This window comes from Apus apus, chromosome 5, assembly GCF_020740795.1.
Source record: "Apus apus isolate bApuApu2 chromosome 5, bApuApu2.pri.cur, whole genome shotgun sequence".
NCBI classification, from domain to species: Eukaryota; Metazoa; Chordata; class Aves; order Apodiformes; family Apodidae; genus Apus; species Apus apus.
The window spans coordinates 62,510,293-62,533,809 of NC_067286.1; the positions used below are offsets into that span (position 1 = coordinate 62,510,293).

The window sequence follows — 23,517 nt, forward strand, 5'->3', positions numbered from 1 at the left end:
ACAGAAGTATTTAAAAGCCCCTGGCGGGAGGTTTGGCAAGTTGCTGCTTGAAGACAGTGCAATTAAATATAATATAATATTGCAATAATAAATAGTGGGAGGTTGGGTGAGCTGTTCCCAGCCAGCCTGTGGTGCTGGTGCTCCTCTGACAGCCACTTCTGCAGAACTTAAGCTTTTGTGGAAGGGACAATGAAGTTCTATTTGTTCTCCACGGAAATTCCTGTTTGGGCACTGACGTGGGGGTCTGGCTTTTTATCTGGGGACAGATCCCCCATATGATGCTCCACGGAAGTGCAGTGGTCCTTGAACTGACAAGATACCAGAAAATCCCACCTCTTTTTGGGAATGGATGGGTAGGGGCAGGGCTTGAGGGTCCCTGTGAGAAACGCTGTGCATGGAGGGGTCTCCTGAGAGGGACACTGGCACTGAGATGGGAGAGTTAACCAAGTGGCTGAGGGATAACCAGGGGTTAAAAGCTCTGCCCAGCTGATCTTCCAGCAGGAGAGGACTGTGGTGGCCTGTGTGGCTAGAGCTGGTCCTTCACCATGGTTCAGCAGATGGGTGACCACCTTCCCATCAGTGGTGCTGGGATGGTGACCTCCACCACCTAAAGCTCAGGTGTTTCCAAGCACCCTGGAGCTTGGTAGGGCTTGTAGCAGGGCTGGGGGGCATATCCATCCCAGCTGCCTGAACGCTGGAGGTGGATTAGGAGCTGCTCCACAAAATACACCCCCAAACAAAACCTGCCTCTGGTACCAAAGTGTTTGAGACACCATTCAGACATGGCCAAGCCAACAACTGAGTTCTCTGCAAAAGATCCCAAACACAGGTATAACCAAAGGGTGCTTCCACCCAAGACTAATTCCTGCCTTCTGGAAAAAGAAGAAATACACAAGTGGTTGTGATTACTTACCCTTTCTAAAGACTTGAGCAGGTTTTGTCTTTCTTTTAGCTTTTGGATACTGATGACTATTTTGTGTCTCGCGCCTTTGGTAACGTTCTGCAAGAAAACAGCACAAAACCTGGCATGAGTATTTCCAGAGGACAGCAGGGTCAGCCCAAATCCTTCCTCCCCTCAACAAAAAGGGCTGCTCCAAGTTGACCAAATTTCTGAGTGCAGGGGGATAGGAAATCACTTAGGGACTTGGTGAAGATCTCCAGCACGTCTGTTCCTCCCCGGTACCTCTCACACAGGGGAAGCAAAGGTGCTGGCTAGCCCCCTTCATCCTGAGGATAACGTAGAGGTACACGTAGAAGTGGGGATAATTTTAAGGCTTAAGGTGGCAACTGGCCACCAAAACCCCACAGACTGTAGAGGAGCTGGGTACTGCAGACCATGCCCCTGAAACTCTTGAATTTCATCCCAGCTGGAAAAAAAACACAAGCTCAGCTCCCAGCGATGGAATTTTCCTGCTGGGACTCCAGTGAGAAATCTGGGAGAAGGTCTTTTTCAGGTACCACGTGGGGTTTTTTCACTCCCCAAGACCCCGTTTTTCCTTTCTCTGCTGGCTTCCCAACCACATGCAGACAAAATGTCTTGCAGGAAGAGGCACTGGAGGCATCTCATCTACTGACTGCACAGGAGCTGGGACCGTGGCTGACGCCGGGGAGACCGACGTGGGACCTACTTGTGCCTCGAGTTGGCATTCAGTGAGGGCCATCATCTCCTCGTATGTCATCTGCGAGAAGAGGGCAGCGTACTTGTGCAGCCGGAGGCTCTTCAGCCAGGCTGGGACATCTGCAGCACAAAGGTAAGGAGACAGAGGAGAGCTCCTGTTTAGTCCATAACATCGTTTAACCGCGCGCAAGAACCTCAACAGCAACGCAAGGAGTGGAGGAGGTGCCCCCCACCAGCCCACCTGTGCTTTGGACACCTTACTGAACTTCACAAACCCTTTGGAGGACATAGTGCTATGGATATGGACAGTAGGAAGAATCAGCTCTTGGGTTTCTGTGGCTCAGCAACCATGAATTAGCCCACCAGCTCTTGAAGCCTCTCTGATCCAAGCACCTCTGCTCAAACCAACATTACACCCAAGATAAAACCATTCCAGTTTGTCCCAGTGCTTGCTGCAACCAGGACAAAGGATCCCACCAAGTTTGGTGGATACAGACCTAGTGAGACGGGCTTAACAAAATGACTTGTCTAAAACCATGACACCTCATGGAGAGCCACCATTGTGTCACCACACAGGCAAGCTCCTCAGGAAAACCAGGAATGGTGGGGTTGAGCTTAGGACAAGCAAAAGGCTGCTCTGCAGGTGGCAGACATCGATTTGTGGCATGAAGAAAGATGGGATGTGCTGAACATTTAAATGGCTGCTTCAAGAGAAACAAAGAGCTTTTACTTTTGAGCATGGTAAAACGATGTGCCATCAAAGATGGTCCTGCAACCTGCTTCAGAAGGGCGACTTGGGGCCTCATAATGCACCAACTGAAATGACTTCTTCCTGCCCAGCCATTACCTGCTGGGTGGCACCTCTGTGCCCAGCTGGATGGCCACCCAAATATACTTCTATCCTCCTGGTCTCAACATGGCCCCAGAAGGCTGTGTTTTGCTCAGACTCTCCGTCCTCTGACACAGGTCACCATTTGCATGTCAATGAAGTTCACAGAATTCCAGACTGGTTTGGGTTGCAAGGGACCTTATTAAGGATCACCTAGTCCCAACCCCCCTGCCATGGGCAGGGGCACCTCTCACTAGACCAGGTTGCTCCAAGCCCCATCCAACCTGCCCTTCAACACTTTGAGGAAACTGAAGTTCCTCAAATGCTGCACAGAAAGTGACCAACCTACCACCAAAGACAGGGACAACGCAGTTACCAAGCCTGGATGGGCTGAACTTTGCTGTTTTCTGACAGTCCTGACATGCAGCAATCCTAAACAGTCCTAAAACTGCCTGAAGGAGCCTCTTAAATTCATCTGCTTAAAAAAAATGAAACGTTATTAACAGAAAGTTCATCAAAAGCTACGAGCAGAAACCTCTACTCCAGCACAGGTGGGAGTGCAGGGACTGGCCAGCTCCAACCTCAACTTCATTCTAACACAAAACCACCTCATTTTTTCAATGACACATTAAAAGTCTGATTCCATGTTCCCTCAGGACACCTGCCTTAGGCACACGTCTGTGCCAATGGCAAAGCCCACAAGGACACTTTCAGAGAGAAGTGCAACTTCACATAGACACAAAATCCTGTAGAAAGCCCATCTCCAACCTTTGCAGAAGGTCAGAGTGCAGGAGTAGCTCTTCTCTCCCTTTGCATCAGTCTCCCTGGATCATCTCCTAATCTGGGCAAGCTATGGGGGTCCTACAGCCCTCCTTGCCAGCAGGGTTGGCAATCCTGGCAGTGGGCTGCAGAGAAGAAGCCACCCCAGCACAGAAGGACAGTGATGGGGCTTTTCCCCTTCCCATGAGGAAGAGATAACCTGGAGCCACAAGCAATTTCATGGTCCTTGGAAAGTCAAACCCACCCATGGAGCCACTCTTTAATCACCCATCACCAGGAGCTAATTTCTCATGGCATGGCTGTTGGAAATGCTGTGTCTGATGTGAGCAGCACACCCAGAACTTGGATGCTGCTCACATGCGCTGTCCCCTGTAGGCATCAAATGCTGGAGATCAGCTGGCACATGTCTGTCCAGGGCTGGCTTGGAAATTTAGAAGAATTTAGAAGGAAAACAATTGGCCCTACCATACATACACGTGGGGGTTGGTCTCTTCTCCCAAGGAAAAAGTGACAGAACAAGAGGAAACGGCCTCAAATTGCACCAGGGGAGGTTGAGATTGGATATTAGGAACAATTTCTTCCCCAAAAGGGCTGTCAGGCCCTGGCCCAGGCTGCCCAGGGCAGGGGTGGAGTCCCCATCCCTGGAGGGGTTTCCAAGCCCTGTAGATGTGGTGCTGAGGGACATGGGGCAGTGGTGGCCTTGGCAGGGCTGGGGAATGGTTGGACTTGATGATCTGAAAGGTCTTTTCCAACTAAAACGATTCTATGATTCTATGTACACAGGACAGTATTTATAGAGGACATCTTCAGAAGTGCCCTCATCCGCACCATGCTAAGCCAGCAGAAACCCCCAGTTCTACCCAAACCCTCCTCCCAGTGCACCCCAGGAACAGATGGCAACAAAGTGTCTTTGTCTTCTCCTGGAGAAACCAGGGGCTGGGAAAAAAGCCAAAGGGCACTTTCCCTTCAGCATGAAAAGAGAAGGAAAGCAGAGAAACAAGTGACATTAGGGTACGAAGATGTATGGAAAGAACTAGATGACATTATGGGAGATGAAATGCTAAGCCACGTCAGATGGGGATCCACCCTGAGTCTGGTTTCCTCCCTGTCCTCCTGAACATCCCAAACGGTGTTAAAGAAGGAGCAAGCTGGCTGGAGAAGCAGGTGACACCAAACCACAAGAGCCTGCAGGCGCTCGGGGAGACGTGGCTGCAATTCAGAGAAGGGACTTGGCAAACGGTGCGACTGGTCTGGATGGAGGAAGATGCAACCCAATCAAAATGCACAAAGTTATGCCCTTCTGTAGGAACCAGAGACAGCAGGAACCGAGGGCAGGGAACGGGCAGTACTTCCCTGTTGTTTTTTTTTTTGCAGGAAAGCTGTGGGGACACAATGGGCCACAGGCAGCCCCCGGGGGTTGGGTCATTTGAGGACGATGAGGGACACGGCAAGCAAGTCTCTCTGTACAGCAAGGAAGTCTCTGCTCTACTTCCCAGTCCAGTTCTGGGCAACACACCTACAATGAAACATGGGCTTTCTGGGAAGAAAACCCAGAGGAGAAAAGCAAGAACAGCCCCAAGTTTAGAAAAAAAAAAAACAAACCTTGGAAGAAACTGGGTTAGTTCAGCCTGAAGAGAATATACTGGAGGGGGGAGGACACAACAGTCCACACCAGAGGCTGCAGACATCTGCTTTGCACATTCCTGGAGAGCAGGATAAAAGCAACCTGGCCAGCTCAGCAATGGGGAGAAGCAGGTTTAGATATCTGCAAATCTCCCCCCAGAGAAGGAGGATGCTCAGGAAGGGATGGCCCAGGGAAGAGAACCCACCTCCTGTGGTGGGGCTGCACGCAGCAGCAACGGGCTGTCTTCATCTGTGGACTTTATATAATTGATTATTGCTTGTGGACTGCCTGGGCAACAGAGCCTTTGGGTGTCACAGTCTGGGCTGTACAGATCTATCACACTGCACTGCAAAGTTGCCATCCACGCAGGCCCCAGACCTGGGGCTGTGGATCACAGGGAGCTTAGCTCCCTGTGGTCTCCTCCCAGCCCCATCAGCAGAACCCTGGAGAAACACCACATTACACAGACCCCTCTACACCACCAGCTCCCAGAAAGGGTCTCCTTGATCCATCCCCAGTCATGGGCAGCCATGGGGACCCTTACCACAGCTAAAGGCTTTGCAAGGCCATCAAGCTCAGAAAACTCTCCCATCACATCTCCAGCCCATGGCCCCCAACCCAGGGCAACACCACAGTGCAAGGTCCAGCCAGGGAGAGCATCTATCTCACAGGGGAACCAGGAGGGGTTTTTTCATGCATTTATCTCATGCAGATCCAAGTCACACAGTGCCAAGCCAAACACAACTCCACAGTACAGAGACTGATGGACCTCTAGCTGTGCATGTAATTAGAATAAAATCAAACTCTGTGACTATTTAAAAAATATGGTTATTTCCTTATTCTGACACATCACCTGTCTCTACACAAGAGAGTTGCTTTGCATTAATGAAAAGTGCAATTGTTTAAATCAGACCCCGATAGCTGTGGGTTCATTTTCACTCGTTTTGTCTGTTCACTGGAATATCTGCCCAGTTTTTATCCATTTATCCCTCTACAGCCTCGAGTTTGCTCTCCAGCTTTGACTGCAGCAACGGGGGTTTCGTTTCTGCCTCACTTACCAACAGGATTATGTATCTTTATAGTTCAAATCTCTGTGAAATGCAGGTGGAAATGGGAAAAAAACCAGCTGAAACGCACAGGATAAATTCACTGCAAACAAGCACCCTAACCCAAAAATTCTCCAAAGACTTGGTAGGTACCAAACACCACAATGACAAATCACATGTGAGTTGCTAAATTCATGCTAAGCTATTTTTCACTGTAGTGGAAAAGAAAGAGAAGAGGAGAGAAGAGAGCACCACTCGCAGCCAAGAGCCCCAGGCTAGGGAATAAAAATCCAGCTTGCTGGAAAGCTGGCAGCTTGCAGGATTTTTGGGGGCAAAACCAGCCCACTGGGACCCAACTGGAAGATGTCAGACCAGGAACAGCTGCTGCTTAGAAGACAACCTAAGTTATTTCCCTAAACCTACATTCCTGAAGTGGGAAGAAACGCCCAAAAAGCCCCATCTGGTCATGAAAACTCTCTCCCAAAAACCACAAACTGAGCCCCGTGCTGCCAGGAAAATGGCTTTTCCCCTCCTGCCTCTGGGTGCTGGGGATGGATGGATGAGTTGGGGTGGGGGGAAGGCATCTGGTTTGGTGTTGTTTTGTGTTTTTGGTTTTTTTTTTTCACTCACCTTTCATCCCACTCCCTTCCTCCTGGAATGTGTTACGAGCAGAAGGCTGATCTTCTAAATGTTCACTCCCACCACTTCCCGAAGAGGCTACACTGCTTTGTGGAGACAGGGGGGCATGATCAGAAGGGATGCACTGGGGTCCTCTAGCTCGTAAGTCCTCATGAGACATCCATCCATGTCCTAGAGGTTGGTTTGGCACATTCATGGGTGGGGTAAGGGACACAGAGCGTTTCAAAGGGCTGTGGTGTGTCTGGCCTGAGAGAACTGGAAAAAAAAAAAAAAAAAAGTAAAATAAAAATAATAATAATAAAAAAAATCAAATCAAAGAGGTTATTCCCCCACTCACGGCCCGGGATGAGCCCCCCAAAAAGGTATCAAAAAAAATTTGAATGAAATCAAATGGATGTTGGTTGGCCAGGGTGCCTTGCTGGTGGCTTTGCAGTGCCTGGGGCTGCCCAAGCCCTACCCTGAGCTCCTGGCTTTGCCTCCTGGCAAGCAAAGGGGATGGGAACACCTGCAAGGAGATGGGGTTACAGGAGCTACGGTGCTGAAGGTGCTGCATGGACTGCATCCCTAGGGACAAAAAATGAAAAAAAGAAGAAGAAAAAAAAAAAGATGAAAAAATGGAGCAGCTCTGGAGGTTTTCACCGTGTGGAGTCATGTACTGACAGCAAACCTGAGCTTCCCGCAGGGAAGTCACTGCTGCTGGTGCAATGGGAATTTTCATGCCACTAGATGGGACTTGGAGCCACCTGGTTAGTGGGAGGTGTCTCTGTCCATGCCAGGGGCGTGGAACTAGATGATCTTTAAGGTTCCTTCCAACCCAAAACCATTCAGTGATTCTATGACTACACTGAGACCATGAAACTTGCCCCACTAAAATCATCCAAACCTGCTACCTTTCTGGGAAAGGCATAAAGATCCCCAGGATGGGAATGTTGCTGCACAGACCCAGGGGAAGCTCCTGTCTCTCCCTCTGGGTTAGGACTTGGCTTTCTCCCTGAAGCACAAGCATTTACACACCTGCCTAACATCATCACAGAGGAACTCTTCATCCATAGAAATAACTAAGCCTTGTTGAGTCCTACCAAGACCCTGCACCTAGTTGAGCTCTCGTCAGCAATCAGACCACCCCACCATCAGGTGGGCTTCCAAGTACTTGGCCTTTTAAACCTCCACAAAAGCAAACACCCAAAGCAATGGTGAAAATACACCCTTGCCAAAGAGGTGAGGCTGGATCCCCCCCCCTGAAATGATCTCTGGAAAGCTTCAGATTTATTTTTTCCTTCCCAGTTGCAGACAGGTTTGCATTTCCTGGGTAGAATTTGGATACCACCAAGTTCAATTTGTTTTTAATAAATAACTTTTAACACTACTATGAAAAAAGTGATGCACCAGCTCCTGCAAGTTGGAGTTATTCCTTGAGAAAGGCTTTACAGTGGGTAGGTACTGACTTGCCTTTCAGTCAAACACAGAAATACACCTTTTGTAGGCTAATGTATTAAAAAACTCCAAATCATAGATTTCCTGACACTGCTGGGGAGAAGTGTTGCAACTTGAATAGATTTTTAAATACAATTTTTACTGAATGGTGTCCATTTTTCATTGCTCTTCTTCTACACTGTCTCATTTATTCTCAGTTATCTCCTTAAAGATTTAGATTGTCTTTTGCTCAGGTCTGTTGGTTACTAGGGATAATACATGGTATTTAGAGGAAAAGATGGACATGGACAAGTTATCTTTGTTTCCTATAATGAAAAATAGATGAAAAGATGGGTCTGTTGGCTGAACAAAATTAAATCCCATCATTCTCAAAGTCACTAAGCTGCTGGTTAAACCATAAATGCACTTAATGTATTTTAATGTAGGGATTTAGGCTGTAAAACATGTGGTTAATGTGTTATTGCAGTTACTCTTAATGAAATTAGTTGAAGTTCATGAGGGCCATTTTCTGGTAACTGAGCCCCGAAAAAACCTCTTTGGATTTATCCATGGCTCAGCTGGGGTCACTGGGACAGGTTGTGGATCCAGCACCTCAGGAAGGGCCTTTGTGGTCTGCATCAAACCCAAGCCAAGACCCCTGTTTGTAACACACCCCTGGTAGAGAGGTGGGCTTCAGAGCAGGATGGCTCACAGCACATCTGCACTGCCCTGCTAACAAGGACTCGTTTCTGGAGAGAAGAGCAAATTCTGCAGAAAGACACTGACTTCTCCACATGAGCAGCTCTAAGCTTCAGCGTGGGGGAGATGAAATGAAAAGCACATTTTCTGCTCCAGGGAAATTTGAGGGTAGAGGAGTTAAAATGACCTTCCAGCCCATCTAAGAGTGAGGCAAAAACTTCAGTTTTTCTTTCAAAACAGAATTTCTTAAATCTTTTTTAAAAAAAAGAAGCTAAAAAATCCTGGGGAAAGTAATAACTTTTGTTGCTTTTCCTCCTAAAGCTCCAACACAAAACTCCCTACCCCCCTTTTCCCACTGGCAGGAGTTTAATCAAAGCTACTCATGGCTCCTCCATGTGTTATTTCCTAATATAAATGAGGCTTGGTGGAAAACCCCCAGCCAGGTGTACTGTGCTGTAAAAGTTAAGCTGGGTTTAATTCCCAGCTAAAGCCTGGGGGAAAACCCACCATCAAAGCCATCTCTGCTGACCAGAAGAGGAATGAAAATGAGCAAGTAGTGGGGTTATAAAAGGAGGGGAGAGAAAAACACAGCAGAGCTCGCTTGCATTTATTAAGCACCTGTAAAAAGCAGCTGGTGCCACATGCAGCTGATGGTTGAGGCCAAAAACCTGTGGGTTTCTGCAAAATCTAAATTGTTCCTGCTTCTGAAAACACTTTCCTCTCCTGGCATGTAACACTAATGCCATGCAGGGGAGCAGGGAGATGTTTATGTGAATAATTTACTCCCTGCCCATTAAATAACTCTAGAAACATCTTCCAGAAGTCTCCTGGCAGAAAAGGATGTCATTGAGGACCTGGGATTGTTTTCAGAGCTATGTCGTGTTTCCTGAAGTTGTGGTGCATCCTGAGGTGGAAATGGATGGATTTAAGAAAGTCTTGGCCAAGCTATTTCACCTCTTGGCTTTGCAATTGTACCCTAAAAGCAACACCACAACAGGGCCCTGGAGTTGTCCTACTACTCTCCCAGGAGAAAAACAATATTTAGCATTAAAAAAAAATAAAAAATAACAGGGGGAAGTATGGGAAAAGACTGATAAATCAGTTGAAATGCATCAGCAGGGCTGAGCACCACAGTGGCACTGGCCAGAGCCCTTTCTGTGCCTGCTGTCCCCAGCTCTGAGTGCATGGCCTGAGGGGACAGAGCCATCCTGAATTTGTTGTAGGGAAAACTCTGGGTTAGGAAATCTTTGTGCTCTTTGGATGAATGAGAGATGCAGGGGAACAGGCAAAGAGGACAGGAGCCGATTGCCCCCTTTCAGGAGGTGAAGAGCTGCTCCACTAGTCCTCCCTCTCGTACCCTGCAATGTTGAAGCCATCCTCTCTTCACCAAAATCTTGCCATCTAGAGGGTATTTTTGGGCTTAAATCCAGCCCAGACTCCTTCCTGAGCTGCAATACCCTTGCAAACTGCTGCTCTTCCACCTTCATTTTACATTCCCTAATTAGACACTGGTGTCAGCTGGAGGAGAAATAATGAACTCTGCAGGACAGCCAGGAACAAGCAGAAATCATCCAGTGCAAGATACAAAACCTAGTTCCTCTTCTCTCCCCGAGACAACGCAACGCCGGAGTCCAACAGACCATGTTTTACTAAACCAAGAGCATCTCTACCAAATTCTGGGTCAATTCACACAACTTCACATCTGCAAAGGATGTTACAAGCAGCAAAAGTCACCAGCTCTTTGCAACCAACCCACTCTTGGTACCAGACACTGATTATTTAAGAGCTCTTAGGACTGGCCTAAGTTAAAAGCTTTTCTGGCTGTAACAGACACTGGTGAGCAAGATGGTATCTTGAAGACCCTCTTACCAGTTTCCATCAGCACTGAGGCTTAAGAAGTCTGCAAACCCCAGGTTAGCACCAGCCTGGTGTGCACACACCTCCCCCTCTTTTAACTTACAACTCTCAGAAAGGAGATTAATGAAGGTGCATATTTAATGCCATTTCATTGATTTAATTAATGCTGCAGCCTGTGCTTATGGCCTTGTTTTCTTGAAACAGAAGGTGTAGCTAAAGGTTTGCCAAGTATCAGGTCAGTGTAGGTCCTTCCCTGCTTTTGACAACCCTGTGTGGTTTTTTGGATGGTCCAAGGTGGATCTGGGGCTGCTGATGGCCAAGCTGGAACTTCCCATCAGGACAAGTCACTTACTCAGTTTCTTGCTGAAATAAATGGTCCACATGTGCTTTAACTTCAGCAGAAGAAAACAGAGTGTGAGTTTACAGCCATACACTCAAGCCTCTTTTAAAATTATGATTATTATAAGAATATTAAGCTTCAATTTAAAAAGGAAATCTAATATATTCTTCTGGGCTAAGATAAGGTTCCAGGAGGCAGCCAGAGGCACGCCTGCCTTCTGAGTGCTGTGGTGGTGGGAGCTGGACAAACAAAGAGAGGAAACCACCACTCCAAAGTGCAAGCCACGCTGGCACATGGATCCCTTAGGACTTTTCAGTGTGTCCCACTTCTGGTTTAAAGTGTTTTCCTGCCCACCAGAGGCTCATTTGGGCAGTGCAAGAGCCACCTGCTCCCCAGGGACCCACCAGTAGGCTCTGCAAAGGCACTGCCTGGCCCAGCTCCTTCCACCTGGGTATCTGATGGGATGGGGGCCAGAGCAGATCATGGTCCTCATCAACTGGCATCACTTCTATGCCGTGGTTCTGAACAGCCACAGGAGTTGTGCACAGCCCATGCCAGACTGTGTTTCCTTGCAAGAAAGCTCCTCGTGGCCTCTGGATTGGGATCAGCTGCAAGCCAGCAGATGATGCTCAATGGAACACCTTTGAGATGAGCTTGGGATGTTTTGCATCCTAGGGAAGAATGTGATAAATAACCTGGAGTCGAGGGTGCTGAGGTGCAGGAGGTGCTGCTGAAGCCCTCTCAGGCTTCAAAAAAAGCTGGGCTTCACATTTCTAGGGGAAAATTAAAAATTAAAGAGGATGGAGAAAGAGCAATGGCGACCACGAAACCATCAGCTTGACACAGTGAGAAGCATCCCTGTGGGGCCACCACATCCCTAGGCAGAACCAGCTTCATCATGGACCGAACTCCAGCCTGGCTGGCAGGCATGGTAACATGCTTGGAGAAACTTTGAGGCTCCAAATGCTTTCCCTGTGAAGCTGGGTTATTTTTTTCTTCTCTCTTCCTCTTTGAAGTGGTGTTGCCTATTTGGTAGGCAAGGGGCTAACTTCAAGAGGGTTTTTGTTCACTGAAGCCCATGTGGAACAGGACTCAGATGTTTGTCCTGTGGTTTCTCAGGGTTTTGGGCCAATTTTTCAGCCTGAGAAGGAAAAAGCCACCCATTCATGTAATTAGAGACAAGGAGCTGGGCTCTGCAGGCAGACTTTTCTCCAAGCAGGGTGAGGTGGCCGATGAGGTGCTCGCCCCAAGGCACCCTTCACAAAACATCAATAAAGTGCTGAAGAAGTCCTTGACAAGATGCACATGGGGCTGAAGTGAGGGTTTCCACTGAGAGCCAGACCCACTGCTGGGTACAGAGGTGTGTTCAGACCACCTGTGGTCCTCACATGGCCTCTACCACTGCTGCACAGTTCCCACCACGTCCCCAGCAGCCGGAGGACCTTTACATAAACCTCACAACTCTTTATCATAGAATCCCAGACTGGTTTGGGTTGGAAGGGACCTTCAAGATCATCTAGTCCCAACCCCCCTGCCATGGGCAGGGACACCTCCCACCAGACCAGGTTGCTCCAAGCCCCATCCAACCTGCCCTTCAACACTGCCAGGGATGGGACAGCCACAGCTTCTCTGTGCAACCTGGGCCAGGGTCTCACCACCCTCACAGCCAAGAATTTCTTCCTCATATCTAACCTATATCTCTGTTCCCCCTCATTCTTTTGCTCTATGCCCTTGTCCCAAGCCCCTCCCCAGCTTTCCTGGAGCCCCTTCAGGCACTGGAAGGTGCTCTAAGGTCTCCCTGGAGCCTTCTCTTCTCCAGGCTGAACACCCCAACTCTCTCAGCCTGTCTCCATAGGTGCTTATGCCAGTGCACAGTCCAGACAACAGATGACAATTCAGAGTAATGTCTTCCCCATGGCCGGAGAAAGGATTAAGTGCTGCAAAGGTGCATACTGAGCTCTTTGGAGATACTTGGGTTTTTTTGCACTTCTTGGCTGCAAAGCTGGTTATGGTGTGTCCTTGGGCAGTGTCCGATCGTGTAAAACTTCTCTTCTGATCTGTAGGTACCTGGAGCAGCACAGTGACCACAATTTGCTCTAGGAAGTGGGAATGTTTTTAATCCACCAAGGCCACAGTGCAGCCAGGAGGCATCTCCATGGAGAGGGAATACTGAGCATCTCCTGCAGTCCCCTCTTGTAAAGCAGCCACCAAGTTCAGCTCAGTCCTCTCCTCCACCTCCTTGCTACCCCAGTCACGAAGCACGCTCTCCTCCAGGAAGGTTCTCCCGTGCTGGCAGAGCAATCCTGGTGGCTCTTCCAGCCTTTCTCTGCCCAGCACCCTTGGAAAAAGCCACTGGTGGGTCACGCTGCCTGGCTGGCACCCAGCCACCTTCCTGGGCACCTCCAGCGTGGATGAAGCAGAAGCTGATGGAACATTTTTCGGCTCAACATCCTCTAACCCTTGGAGCCTTTTCTTTTGCCTTCCCTCCCCACACCCTTTTCTTTTCACCCTGGATTTTGTGGGTGTGACTTCTAACTCCATTCGTAGGGTGGATAAACTACATCCTTGCCTCTGACACAGGGGCTGATATGAGCCAGGGGGGGAAACCAGAGGTCCTAAGTGCAAACAGCCACCGGGACCTTGCATGTACTGGGGGAAATACAAGAAAGACATAAGCAGAGTTGCTTTGAGCAGAGAAATGAGGCAGCAGCAAAGACTGCAGAAAAGCCTGTCAAGCAATCTTTTTTTCTTTTTTTTTTTTTTTTAAAAGTGACGTTTTTAAGCCCAGTTTCCTGTTCAAGAAAGTGGACAGAGAAACAATAACCCGTTTGTTGCCGCTGTCTCCAAGCAGCGCACGCGAGGCCAGGGAAGGGGACGTCTCTGCTGAGGGTTTTGTGAGTCCCTGAACAGCCTGAGCCAGCGTGGACCCACTGGTTGGCTCCAGCAGGAATTGCTGTTATGGTAATTTCTGTGGCAGCAGGAGTGGGGCTGTATCTAAAGAGGTGCAAACACAGCTCTTGGTGGCTTCAGCAACCCGCTGGGATGCAGTTCTGGAAGGAAGCCCAGCTCGTCTCACCCAGGAGCTGGAGAGCTGCCTCCAAGGTCCTTGAGTGGGGCTTCCCAGCAGAGCATCCAGCAAGGTGGGAGCAGGAGAGACGTGGCGTGAATCCGGATTTAACCCCCAGATGCAGGGAAGGGAAGCTGGGGGAGGTGGGACGCAGTGTTGGGATGGAGGATCAGAGGCAGGTTGCAGGAAGGAGCAGCCCTAAACCCCACTGCTCTCCGGGTAAACGTGACGCCCTGACCTCCAGGCCAATCAACGTGGTTTCTCTCATACATTTATACCCAAACCACAGAAAAAACAGTGTTCACCCCTGGGGAATCCCAGTCCGTTAATAACAACCAAGCCTCTGTCATTATCCCAGAATTCACTGATTTTTTGCTATGGGCTCCCAGAGGGGGAAACTCCTCCCCTGTTCGCAGATCAAGCCTGAGAAACCAAGGTGGGATGCAGAAACTCTCCTTCCTTACAGACCTTCTCCACCCAGAGGAGATACCCAAGAGCATCTGCTTCTCTCAGAGCTCCCCATTGCCTCTGCCAGCCACTAGTAAAACCCCCTGGTCTGAGGAGCATCTGCCTGCTGAGACAGCATCAGCTTCTATCCCCTGTTACACTTCAGGTGGGAGAAACCTCTCTACCAGTTACAATCATTTCTGGAGGTCAAGCTGGAAGATGTACACCCTTTACATTGCAATATACAACCTGTGGGAAACTGGAGTAAGACGAGAAGAGTCTTCAGCAAGTCAAGTGCAAGGGGTGAATATGAAACCTCTAGAATTGCCCCAAGAAACTGGGATCCAACAAATCCCTAAAGAGTCATTAAAAACCTGTGGAGTGAGTGCAGAGAGGCAGGGTGCCTTTAGGAGTGACAAAACCCAGGAGGACAATGTGTGTCTTCCATGATGTACATCCCCCCATCATCAAGGAAATTTCACCTGGAAGGAAAGAGAACTTTGCCACAGCACTGTAGCCCTTTCCATCCCCAACGATTTATCTGGGATTTTTCTCCTCCCTTGTCTCTTTTTACCCACTGTCTTTCATTCAAAAAAGCCATTTAGGCTTTCTCTCTTGTGGGGTCCATGGCCTGGATTTTGCAGGACAAATTCCCCTGCGTTCCAGCCTTCCTCTGCCCTCCAGTTCTCAGGGGCTCACACATCCCACCCCAGCACCTTCCCTCTGGAGATGTCTAGTTCCATTACCTGAAGGGGCCACAGGAAAGCTGGGGAGGGACTTGGGACAAGGACATGGAATGACAGGATGAGGGGAAATGGTTTCAAACTGAAAGAGGAGAGATTTAGGTTAGATCTGAGGAAGAAATTCTTTGCTGTGAGGGTGGTGAGACCCTGGCCCAGGTTGCCCAGGGAAGCTGTGGCTGCCCCATCCCTGGCAGTGTTGAAGGGCAGGTTGGATGGGGCTTGGAGCAACCTGGTCTGGTGGGAGGTGTCCCTGCCCATGGCAGGGAGGTTGGGACTGGATGATCTTGAAGGTCCCTTCCAACCCAAACCAGTCTGTGATTGAACGATTCTTTATTCTGTTCTTCCAAATAAAATCTGACTGGCTCCGGGAGAGAAGAAATGCCTGTTAGGTCTCTGAGGCTAGTGAGGAGCAAATGCAGTATCCAACTCCCCACATGAGAAGATGCAAAAGTTATTGTCCAGCTCTGCCCTCCCAATGATGCCCCGCAGCTACGGGACAGCCACGGCTGCTCTCAGAAAACACATATTCATTCTTTTCCACTCTTGCTCCAAATGAACTCAGCTCAGCTTTCCACCTCCTCTACACACCAACACCATGTACCTCCTAAAAAATCTGCCCTCATCATCCTCCAAAAACATTGCAGATTGCTCAGATACTGCCTTGCATTGGAGGTATGACACAGATCTCTGTGCTGGTTAATACAAGATGAGATTGCTCAGCAAACTGGGGGGGGACTATGGCTGCAGGAAAACCTGGAATGCAGAACAACCAGCCTCGAATAAAACTGCATAATGAATGGGAACAGCAAACTTGAAGGGGGGGGGAGGGAAATTACAAATAAAACAAATTCAGCTTCAAGGCTGCCAAAAATGGAGCCATTGATTATGGCACATTTGATCCATTTGCATGCAGAGAGCTTTGCTCTGGAGCAGAGATGGAAACGGAGTCTTAATATAGCTGGAGAGAAAATATCCTTCTTGCACTCTCCTAACTGCACTTTGATAGGAAGCAGCCACAGAGCAGATGGTGCCTATATATAATCACCAGACCTATTATCCCAGCCTCTTTTAGCAATTTGAAGGATGTGATAACCACAAGGAGAGCAGCAAACATTCCCCCCTTTCTCCCTCCCTTCCCCCTGCTAGGAAAAAGTCAAGTAGAAAAAAAAAAACAAACAACCCCAAAAAAAGGGAAGCTATAATTATGGTAACGATTAAAAGAATTTCCAGATGAAGTAAATAACTATTTTGTGCGTTGCTCCTTTAAACCAGAAGTCAAAAGTTAATTGAACAGCAGCGTGTTTGTGAGCCAGGAGAACACAGCGAGTCCTGGTGCAGTTGGGAAGGAGACCAGAGTCACTTTGGATAAATCCAAACCCCAACACCCCTTCCCTCCGTGGTGCCCTTTGGAAAAAAGGTTGTAGTAGGGGGGGGGTTGGTCTCTTCTCCCAGGGAACAACTGATAGAACAAGAGGAAATCATAGACTCATAGAATGGTTTGGGTTGGAAGGGACCTAGAAGATCACCTAGTTCTAACCCCCTGGCAAGGGGAGGGACACCTCCCACTAGACCAGGTTGCACAAAGCTGGTCTAGTGGCCTCAATGGCCCCAGGTTGTGCCAGGGGAGGTTTAGATTGAATATCAAGAACAATTTCTTTAATGAAGAGGTTGTCAGGCCCTGGCCCAGGCTGCCCAGGGCAGGGGTGGAGTCCCCATCCCTGGAGGGGTTTCAAAGCCGTGTAGATGTGGTGCTGAGGGACATGGGGCAGTGGTGGCCTTGGCAGGGCTGGGTTAATGGTTGGACTTGATGATCTTGAAGGTCTTTTCCAACCACAGTAATTCTGTGATTCTATGATTTCTCTGCAGCTGCTGTTGATGGTGGGGGAAGGAGAGTTCAACTCCCTCAATTTCCTTACTTTCCAAAGCCAGAGCTGCACAGCTGTGAAGGATGAGCAAAGGAAAGGTGATACTTTCCAGGGCAGGGAGGTTTCTCTCCCCAGGAAGATGCTCAGGAAAACAGCACAAATCTGATTTGGATGATATTAAGAGGAAAGGTTGGAGAAGGGTGGTGGTGGGAGGCTATTATGAAGGAGCAAAAAGGGGTTTAGGGGGTATGTTGCATGTCTCTGCCAACATAGACCTGTCCTCCCCATCTGCAGCTGCCTGCTGGGCACCCCAAAAGCACCAACAGGCAACTAGAGGCCCAGGGGCGAGTTGGTGAGACCAATCGCCAGCTGCAGGCACCAGGAGACACCGCTCATCAGGCACCTCACGGACATAAGTTACTAGTGGAGATGCTGAGCAGCAGCCCTGGGAACCCAGCTCCCCAGCCCCACGCCGATGGTGGCTCCAGCAGTGACACAAACTGCAGAGCCCACCCATGGGTGGTCACGGGATGATGGGACAAGCAAAAGCTTCTCTTGGGAGAGCAACAAGCTCCTGTGCAATGAGTAAGCCCAGCTTCCTGCTGCCTGAGCCAGCATCCAACAGGCACCTGGGCAGCTGATAAAACACACCTGAGACTAGGAGGGTCCACCCATCAACAGAACCTCCTGGACAACCGACACCAGAGACTGCCAAGGGGTCTGAGAGAATTACTGGGGATGTTTGACTTGTGCTCCACAGCCCTGAGAGCATCCATCACCTGAGCTGGTGGCTCCTGCACCACTTCCAGGTCAGAAGCATGATTCATGGGCAACAGGAATTCCAAGGACCGCAGGACAACGCACAAAACCATCACTGCTGCTTCTTAATGCCCCTCCCTGGGAGACCCAGGCTGCTGGAAGGGAAGTGGAGGCAGTTTTGGAGCTGCAAACTGCAAGCTCCCCCCATCTTGACTTGCAGGTCAAGGATGGTGTCCTACCTCCCGCTGCCAATGGACAAGCAATGCATTAACAGCCATGGAGTATCAGGACATGCAGTCCCTGCCCTGAGTGTTTAAGGCCAGGGACTGCACCAGGATGTCACAAGCTGAGAGGGTGGGAACATCCCTGGGTGCTGCTGGAATAGAGGTTCCCAAATTAGGTGGCCTTATTCCAGCCAGGAAGCTGAGGAGCCATCTCTCTGTGAGCAGGATAGATGAATCTGGGAGCACTGCTCTCTAAAAGAGATGTGTGGGTCCATGCAAGGATCAAATCTTGCGTACACCAGGTTTGGAAGAAACAATGGGGGTGGTCCCAGAGGATAAAAGTGTGACATGCCCTCTTTGGGGACAGCCACATGCCACCCACTGGCACCCAGTGCTTCTCCTCCTCTTCACCAGCCACACGGACCATCCACCACCCCTGTCACACCTCCCTCTCCATGGGGCTGTTTGCTGGGGCTATGTCATGCCAGATGTTACTCAAGTTCCTAGAAGCATCATTTGCTGTAGAAAGGGCTGGTTTAGGAGCATCTACATGGCTCTGGATCCACCAGCAGCCAAAAGCAACCGGTGACATCCATGACTCTGTGATCCTGAGTGCTTATTTGCCACCCATAGTATCACCTGGTCCAAGTCACCACTGAGCCCAGGCTCAAGGTCCCCTCCTCTCTTTCCCTCTGGGATCACAGCTGCACATGTGTCCCCATCATCACAGTGAGCAGGGTGGGCACGGCAGGGAGGGTCCCACCTGTGTCTCTGTGCTGTCTGATGACTGGGCTGACATCAGCTCTGCTTTGCTAACTACATCCCCCTGGAGCCATCCACATCCCTCGAGCCATCTGCAACCCCCCAAAGCCAACCACATCCCCCCAGAGCAAACTGCATCCTCCCAGAGCCAATCACATCTCCTCAAGGCCCCTGTTTGGCCAAAGACACAGAGAGAAGAGACCCCCCCAGAGCCAAGAGGTTAAGGTAATGTGTCAGAACAGGCTCAAAGGAGAAAGTGCTAGGGCAGCTACACTGAAGTCTCAAGAGCAGAACAGCTTCTGAACAGGTGCCAAGAGTCCAAGACACTTCAATACACTGGGTTAGGAAACACTGAACATGGGTGCTGAAAGGTGACAGACCAGAAGGTAAGGCCAGACCAACTTCCTGCCCAAAATGTCTTCAAGCATCTCTGCCTTTGAGCCCTTGTGAGCAAATGCACAGCAGAGATCACAGAACTGTAGAACCATTTAGCTTGGGAAAGACCTTTAAGATCACCAAGTTAACCCCGCCCTGCCAAGGCCACCACTGCCCCATGTCCCTCAGCACCACATCTACAGGGCTTGGAAACCCCTCCAGGGATGGGGACTCCACCCCTGCCCTGGGCAGCCTGGGCCAGGGCCTGACAACCTCTTCATTAAAGAAATTGCTCTTGATATCCAATCTAAACCTCCCCTGGCACAACAATTTCCTCTTGTTCTACTATTTGTTCCTTGGGAGAAGAGACCAACCCCTCCTCGCTCCAGCCTCCTTTCAGGCAGTTGCAGAGAGCAGGAAGGTCTCTCCTCAGCCTCCTTTGCTCCAGAACAAACAACCAGGACATGGAGCTGCTGGAGGAGGCCATGAAAATCATCAGAGGAGAAGAGAAGGCTCCAGGGAGACCTTAGAGCACCTTCCAGTGCCTGAAGGGGCTCCAGGAAAGCTGGGGAGGGACTCTGGACAAGGGCAGGGAGGGATGGGATGAAGTGAAACAGTTTCAAGCTGGAAGAGGGGAGATTGAGATGAGATCTGAGGGAGAAATTCTTTGCTGTGAGGGTGGAGAGACCCTGGCCCAGGTTGCCCAGGGAAGCTGTGGCTGCCCCATCCCTGGCAGTGTTGAAGGGCAGGTTGGATGGGGCTTGGAGCAACCTGGTCTGGTGGGAGGTGTCCCTGCTCATGGCAGGGATGGGGCAGCCACAGCTTCTCTGGGCAACCTGGGCCAGGGTCTCATCACCCTCACAGTGAAGAATTTCTTCCTATCGATCTCACCTAAATCTCCCCTCTTTCTGTTTGAAGTTGAAATTGCTGCTATACAAGGTCTCTGTATCTATCCATCACTGACCTGTGATGCACACCACCACCTTGTCCCCTGGTGCCACCCACATGGTGCCCCCAGGCTTTGCTGCTGCTTCAAGTGACCCAGCGTGCACACACCAGGGACATACTGGGTGCTCACCCAAGGAAAGAACCAGGGAGCACCAGCCATGCACTCAGGTGTCACCATGACCAGTCCAGGGACCTCCTCCTCTTTTTGGAAGGACAGACAGGAGACAGACTCCTAGACACACAAGGCTCCAGAAGGACCAAGCACTGCCTACCTTCTCCAGTGTCACCCCCCACCAGGGAATCTGACATGCCATTGCTTCCTGGCAGCACTACAGCCCAAACAGAGGCTGGGCAGAGCTCCTGACTCCAGGCAGGGTGACAACAGGAGACACTCACCCTGGCTGAACCACTGAGCTACCTCTTCTGGGCAAGTACTGATGTAAGGATGTCCTTGCTCCTCTGCCAGAAACATCTGGCTCTTGATTCAAATGTTTGGGGCAAGTAATTGTTGCTCCTGCAGTGAAACTTAGACCTTCTGCCCCTGTGCAGAGGTGGGAGGTTGACCTGCCCCTGGGACCCTGCTCTCCATGGGGAATTTAAGTGCCCTGGCACTGCACCAGGGGTGAGAGACCAGGAAAATCTCACCATACATTGAGAGAAGAAGTAATACTCTTATCCCCAGGTTATCTTCTGGGAGCACAGGACCAAGACACTTGTCCAGCAGATGCACATCAGAACCAGGACCCAAATCCTTACCTCTTTAGCTCTGTCTCACGATTGCCAACTGGAGCTGCCATCACTCCCTCCAAGCCTCGTGCCTTTCCCTTTCCTTGCTCACAGACCTCAGGGTCCAGTTCAGACTGGTGTACCTGCATCTCTCCTTCTCAGCACTGGACAAGCGTATCTGCCAGCAGACCCTCCTTCTCCTCTGCACACATTCCCTTCTGAGCAGGCTGGAAACACAGGGTTGAACTACATTGTGCTTCCACTTGACACCTAAAAGCACATGCCATTGGGTCATGCCCCGGTGGGACCTGTTACATGGGAGAAAGGAAGGACTGGAGCCCTCATGCAAGAAGCTGTTGGTCTGCAGCTTTGAAAGCCAGCTGCTCTTTTCTGTCCTTTCAGAGTTTTCAGGCACCATCTCCACTGCAAAGGCGTTGTGCAACCTGGGTGTTTTGCAACCAATGCCTGACTTGGCCACAGAGCTCAGCTCTGGGCTTCACCCTGTCTCACCACGCCTGGAGCAGCTCTGGCCTCCTGCCCACCTGTGCTCCCAAGCTACCTTCATTGCTGACACACTACAGCTTTGTTTGAAGTTCCAGCTCCACAGAATGGACTGAGAAAACAGAGAGAGTCCAACATGGTGATGCAGTGGATGGGCATGAACTTCATGTCATCCCCAGATTGCTCCAGAGCCAAACCCATCACTTAAATGCCGGTCCTGCTTCTAGATCACCACCACTGTGGTAAATTCAGAGTGATGCCTTCAGAGCATTCTAGACTTGCCCTGCAAAGGCTGGAGAAGTTCAGCGACATCTCCTCAAACCTTGGCTAAGACCAGCCAGCACTGTTAAAAGAGAGCTGGAGATAAACCAAGCCTGAGCCAAATCAAAAAGCCTGGGTCTAGGCCAAGTGAAAGACAAGGAGAGCACAAGTGCCATGGGAGCTTCACCTACCCATATTTTAAACTCAAGGCCATATTAGTGTTACACCTAATTATGCCACAAAACCAGACGAAAGTACGCTGGGCGAGATCACCACGTTGCTCCTCTAGGAAAGACTTTGTCCCATTTTGGCATCAGGAACAGGCAGAGCCTTTGCAGGGACAGGTCGGGGAAGGCCCCGCAGGGTGTTGCTGGTTTAAGGCCCTGCCCAGATAAACACCTCCAAGTAAGACAGAGAATTTAAAAATAACAACATTAAAACCCAAACAAACCATAATGGTTTGAGGGCTTAGGAATAAAAGATTAATGGAGGTATTGATTGCCTGAAGGGGCTGGGACAAGGGCTGGCAGTTGTGTTTGTCTTCTAGCATCTGTCTGTGGACTCACGGTGCTTGTGTCCCAGCAAATGTTGCACTAAGGAGGCTTATGAACTAACACATGGAAGTGTGGTCGGGTTATCTCCAGCTCTACCCACAGGTTGTCTGAACATGCTGCCACCAAAATACATTAGCAGGAGTTATAACAGCTCAACATCTAGTGATAGGACAAGGGGGAACAGTTTCAGGATGAAAAGAGGAGAGATTTAGATGAGGGATGAGGAAGAAATTCTTTGCTGTGAGGCTGGTGAGACCCTGGCCCAGGCTGCCCAGAGAAGCTGTGGCTGCCCCATCCCTGGCAGTGTTGAAGGGCAGGTTGGATGGGGCTTGGAGCAACCTGGGCTGGTGGGAGGTGTCCCTACCCATGCAGGAGGGCTGGAACTAGATGATCTTGAAGATCCCTTCCGACCCAAACCATTCCATGATTCTGTGAACACTGAGGAGCAGACTGGGCTGAAAATGTGTTCAGGTGCCCCTGCAAAGCTGCCCAGCCTTAGAAATATGTGTTGAACCTGGCGCGATGCTTGGGTAAAAGGTTCCCTGGATATGGGCTCTGTAAGTCTTGCAGCTCAGAACAAGATGGTGCAAGCCAGCTGCTTTGGTGCCATGAAAGCAGCTATGGTGGGATGCCAGGAAGGGTGGAACCAGGCAAGAGCTGCCACATCAGGACTTATGGCACGGGATGCTGCAGCAAAGTGAGTGGCTGAGCTGGAGGAGGGATGTAGCCCTCCCACAACACACCAGGGTAGAGGGCAGGGCTGTACAGCTCCTGCTGACAGACCCACAGATGTTCCCATTCCAGTGATGTGCACACCAAATGCTGGAGAACTCAGGAAAGACCTCAGCAGTGTGGCAGCTCAAGCTGTTGCCTGGGTTTCAGTACCTTCTGCTCATACTTGGGGACCTTGCTGGGCAAAAGGTGGGTCACTACTTCTGCCATGAGGTAAGTCTGCACACAAAAAAAGGCTCAAAGAAACACAGAAGTGTTTTTGAAAAGGGTCCTTCAAGACCCAATTCATCTCGTGGAGCTCCAGCCACTCTGATAATCCCGCTGCACCCAGCAGGCCTCCCTGCTTCCAGCTCTTCATGCAAGGAACCAAATCCCTTCTGAAGCCACCTCTTCCCACCATCTCCAGGCATGCAAAGCCTCTGAACTGCCAGGCATGCAAAAACCACAAGGAAGAACCCCCCAAAATAATCCCTGGAGAGTTTTGTAAGACCAGTTGCAAATACATTTATGATTCTTCTCATCCTGCCTCCCTGTTAAGCCTTTCCCATGTGGCTTGGTCACTCTAAACAGCCCTCCTCTGCAGCACAGGGACCTGGCTCTTGGAGAAGCTGAACCTCACACAATCCCATGGCAGCAGGAGCCAAGGCTTCAAAGATGGGGGACAGGGAGGGTGTGACGTTCAGAGTCAGCGGAGAAGCTGAGACCTTT

The 23,517-nt window shown here is 50.0% G+C and overlaps 1 protein-coding gene across 1 annotated transcript in view; it reads right to left on the reverse strand.

The window, feature by feature from the left end:
- The window catches only part of SAMD4A (sterile alpha motif domain containing 4A), a 108,657-nt gene that overhangs the window by 13,191 nt on the left and 71,949 nt on the right, over nucleotides 1–23,517 (reverse strand). Inside the window, 3 exon segments of the mRNA XM_051621155.1 lie at nucleotides 914–1,000; nucleotides 1,629–1,738; nucleotides 6,528–6,791. Coding sequence (XP_051477115.1) covers nucleotides 914–1,000; nucleotides 1,629–1,738; nucleotides 6,528–6,791 — 461 coding nt within the window.